Here is a 3,471-nt window from a genome sequence, read left to right on the forward strand (position 1 = left end):
CTGCCAGGTCTTTTGTATGGAAATTAGTTATAAAAAAAGCCAGTTTCTCAGCTCTACAAACAGTATTTAATTTGCAAATAACCAATAGAAATGGTGTATTTTTATATTTACTTGCATAAAGAGATTAAAAAGCACCATACGGTTTCCCCTATCAGAATATCCTGCAGAATATCCCTAACCCACACTCTAATATTGCGGCTGACATAACGGGGAGCCCACAGTGCCAGCCTCTTTGGCCAGAGATTTGCCTTCATGTTTTGTTGCAGGTGCTTTGCTCATAGTTAATTGCATCAGATAATTCAGTAATGCCAACCTTTCTTCTTAGGAAAAGGCAAATTTCCTCTAATATAAAATTAATTAATGTTTTTTCTATAAAGGAAAAAGTATATCCCTGTGCAATGCATTAATCCTAATGTAGGTATATAGCAGGCTTTTTGAGGAAGACTTCCTACACTTCTGTTGCTATAATGCTTTGTTATGCAATTGGATCCACAGGTAAATCACTGAAATATCAAACACATCTTCTGCAGGTTTCTTCATTCAGAGGTGTTAGGACAATTGACCCAGTTATCTTTGTGCTAAATAACTACAGACAGTTCAGACAGATGGTTTTACATCCCTATATGTATTTGCCATTCTTGATTCACCACTGGATCAGATACTGAAGGCACTAAACTGATTGAGAGATGCTAAGCACCACAGATGTGAGCATAATCTCCAGTAATTAACTAATACAGTAAACTGCCATAATTATTGGTATGCTTACTGAAGAAATTATCAAGTTTAATATCTGGCTAGAATGAGATTGGAAGAAGGAAGCGACAGGTCAAGAAAAGCCAGACCAGTGGGCTATCCTTGGGACAGTACAGCCCGACTACAGCCATGTATACAGCTGATGACTTCAATTACTGGAGCTAGTCCAGCTGCCTACCCTAACCACGGGAGCTGTAGATCCAGTTTAAGAGCAGAAGAATGGTAGGACACCATACTATTTGGCATTTGAGAGGATATGCTTGAGAGAGCTCAGAAAGATGGCAACAGCTACCCTGTGCAGCCACCTCAGCATTTTATTTCAGGGCTTCACTCCTCACTGGTGTAAAAGGGAACATAGGCTACTCGGCCGTTCTCTGTAAGCCTGCCACAGGATCAGGCCATTTTATTCTCAGAGTCCCAGACAAACACAAAAATTAAATCATACTGACATTACTTATTTTGCACAGAATTCTCCATCTGTTGCTTTTCTCAATAGTTCCATTAGAAAGTCATTTTGCTTCATACTCTGTTATATTATTAACAGATGTTGGAGCAGAATAACGCGTATGTGCTCCTGAGAATTAGAAGTGTTGCTAAGAGCAAACCTCCATGGGCTGTCCTAGGACCTGCGTTCTGACACTGCACCAAAGTACCTCGCTGCCACATGAAATCACACAGCCGGGAAGGGCCCTCCAGAGTTCACCTCCTCCAGCTTCCTGCTCAGAGCAGGTCACGGTAGAGCAGGCTGCTCGGGGCCTCACGCAGGTTGGTTCTGAGTATCTCCAAGGGTGGAGGACACTGCAGCCTCCCTGGGCAACCTGCTTGCTCCAGTGTTTGACCACCCTCACAGCAAAAAATAAGTTACTGTATCAAGTCAGATTTTCTCATGTTCCAACTCATCTTTACTGCCTCTTGTCCTTCCACTGTGCACCTCTGAGAAGAGTCTGGCCCCATCTTCTCCGCACCCTCCCCTCAGTAGCTGCATACAGCAAGGGGCTTCCCCCTGAAGCCACCTCTCCTTAGGGCTGAACAAGCACAGTTCTCTCAGCCTCTCCATCACAAGCTCCAGCCACCCAACATCTTGGCAGCCCTCCACTGGACTTGCTTCAGTATGTCAGTGTCTTTCTTGTGCTGGGGAACCCAAAACTGGACAGAGTAAATAAAGAGGGACTAATGACTTCCCTTCAGCCGCTGGCTGTCCTTTTGCTAATAGAGCCTGGAGCACGGCCAGCCTTTTTTTGCTGCAAGGGCACGTTGCTGACTCACGTTCAGCTCATTGTCCCCCAGGTCCCCCAGGTTTTGTTCTGCAATACTGCTTTCTGGGCAGTGAATCCCCAGCCTGTATTGCATCAGGGCCTTGAGTGAACTCCCCCTTCCAAGACTTTAGTTGGTTCAGGAGTTTAGTTGACTGAGTTCAAGGTCAGCCTTTTTGCTGATCTTAGCTGTTTGTTGGGAAGAAAGCAAGAGGCAGCCTCAGCAAGGGCCTGCCTGCCTCTCCATCCCTTGGGAGCTGCTTTCAAGCTGAGGCTCTTGCTGTTGGCCTCTGCCTGAGCCACACTGCAGCTGTGCTGCAGCTGTGCCAGTGCCCAGTCTCATACCTCCCTGATCCTGACCTGCTGACTTGATTTCCTGGCTTGACCTTGAACCTGCCTTATCACAACAGACTTGCTGGGTGGTCACTGGACTGAGGCAGACACTGGTCACTATTTTCAGACATATGCACAAGAAGCCCTTCTTGTTGCCCCTCACATCCTTTGCTCATTTCAACTCGAGAGCTTTGGTTTTGCAGTTCCTTCTCTGCACGCTCAAGCAGTGTCTCTGTATTCCTCCTGGGCAGCCGTCACTGCTTCCTTCTTCGGTGTGCTTCTTTTCTGCATCTGAGCTCGGTCAGGAGCGCCCTCTTCATCCGTGCTGATATTCTGCTATGCTTGCTTTACTTTCTGCATATTGCAATAGACTACTCTTACCCTCTAAGGAGGTTGTCCTTGAAGATTGACCGCCTCTCCCGGGCCCCTTTTCCCTCCAGGTCTGTCTTCCATGGGAAGTCATTGCAGCCAATGCTGCCCTTGACCTTCACCTTTTCAACCAGTTCTTCCTCGTTTGTGAGTAACAGGTCCAGCAGAGCATGTCCCCTAATCAGTTCATTGATCACCTGCTTCAAGAAGATGTCTTCAATACACTCCAGAAACCTCCTGGATTGGTTGTGCATGGCCCTGTTACCATTCTAGTGGATATCAGGGTATTTGAAGTTCTCTGTGAATGCCAGGGCCTGTGATAAAGAGGCACTCAAATACGATAGAACTAAACAATAATTCAACTTTGTGCATACAACATGTTTAGACCCCAAATATCCCTGCAAACACGTTATGCGATACCAAAGAAAAACCTCATCATGCACACTATAGCATGAGCAGGAAACACAGCTAGAGCTACGGTGCAACCGCAGTCGGCAGGACAATGTAAATTGACACGATGAGACTGAGCCTCCAAGACAAGAGCTGGAGATGTCAAGCAAGAAAGCATCATTCTAAGTCCTGAATTTGGTGTTGACCCTGAAGAAGTGGGGATCACTACGTCCTCATCACTGCCACTTCTTGAAGCAGTTACTCTCAATATTTCTATCTAAATACTGGTATTAGCAACACATGAGATCTGACGGACTATATTGAAATACAATCATCTTGAAATCTTCATTTCCAAGGATCAACTTTATTTCTG

General features: G+C 45.7%; 1 protein-coding gene across 1 annotated transcript in view; it reads right to left on the minus strand.

Moving 5' to 3' along the window:
• The window catches only part of DENND1B (DENN/MADD domain containing 1B), a 173,265-nt gene extending 170,303 nt beyond the window's left edge, over positions 1-2,962 (minus strand). Inside the window, exon 1 of the mRNA XM_009326173.1 lies at positions 2,721-2,962. Coding sequence (XP_009324448.1) covers positions 2,721-2,962 — 242 coding nt within the window. The remainder of the gene's footprint in view (positions 1-2,720) is intronic.
• Positions 2,963-3,471: the final 509 nt, after the last annotated feature.

Source organism: Pygoscelis adeliae, unplaced genomic scaffold, assembly GCF_000699105.1.
Source record: "Pygoscelis adeliae isolate BGI_AS28 unplaced genomic scaffold, ASM69910v1 Scaffold256, whole genome shotgun sequence".
Taxonomy (NCBI): domain Eukaryota; kingdom Metazoa; phylum Chordata; class Aves; order Sphenisciformes; family Spheniscidae; genus Pygoscelis; species Pygoscelis adeliae.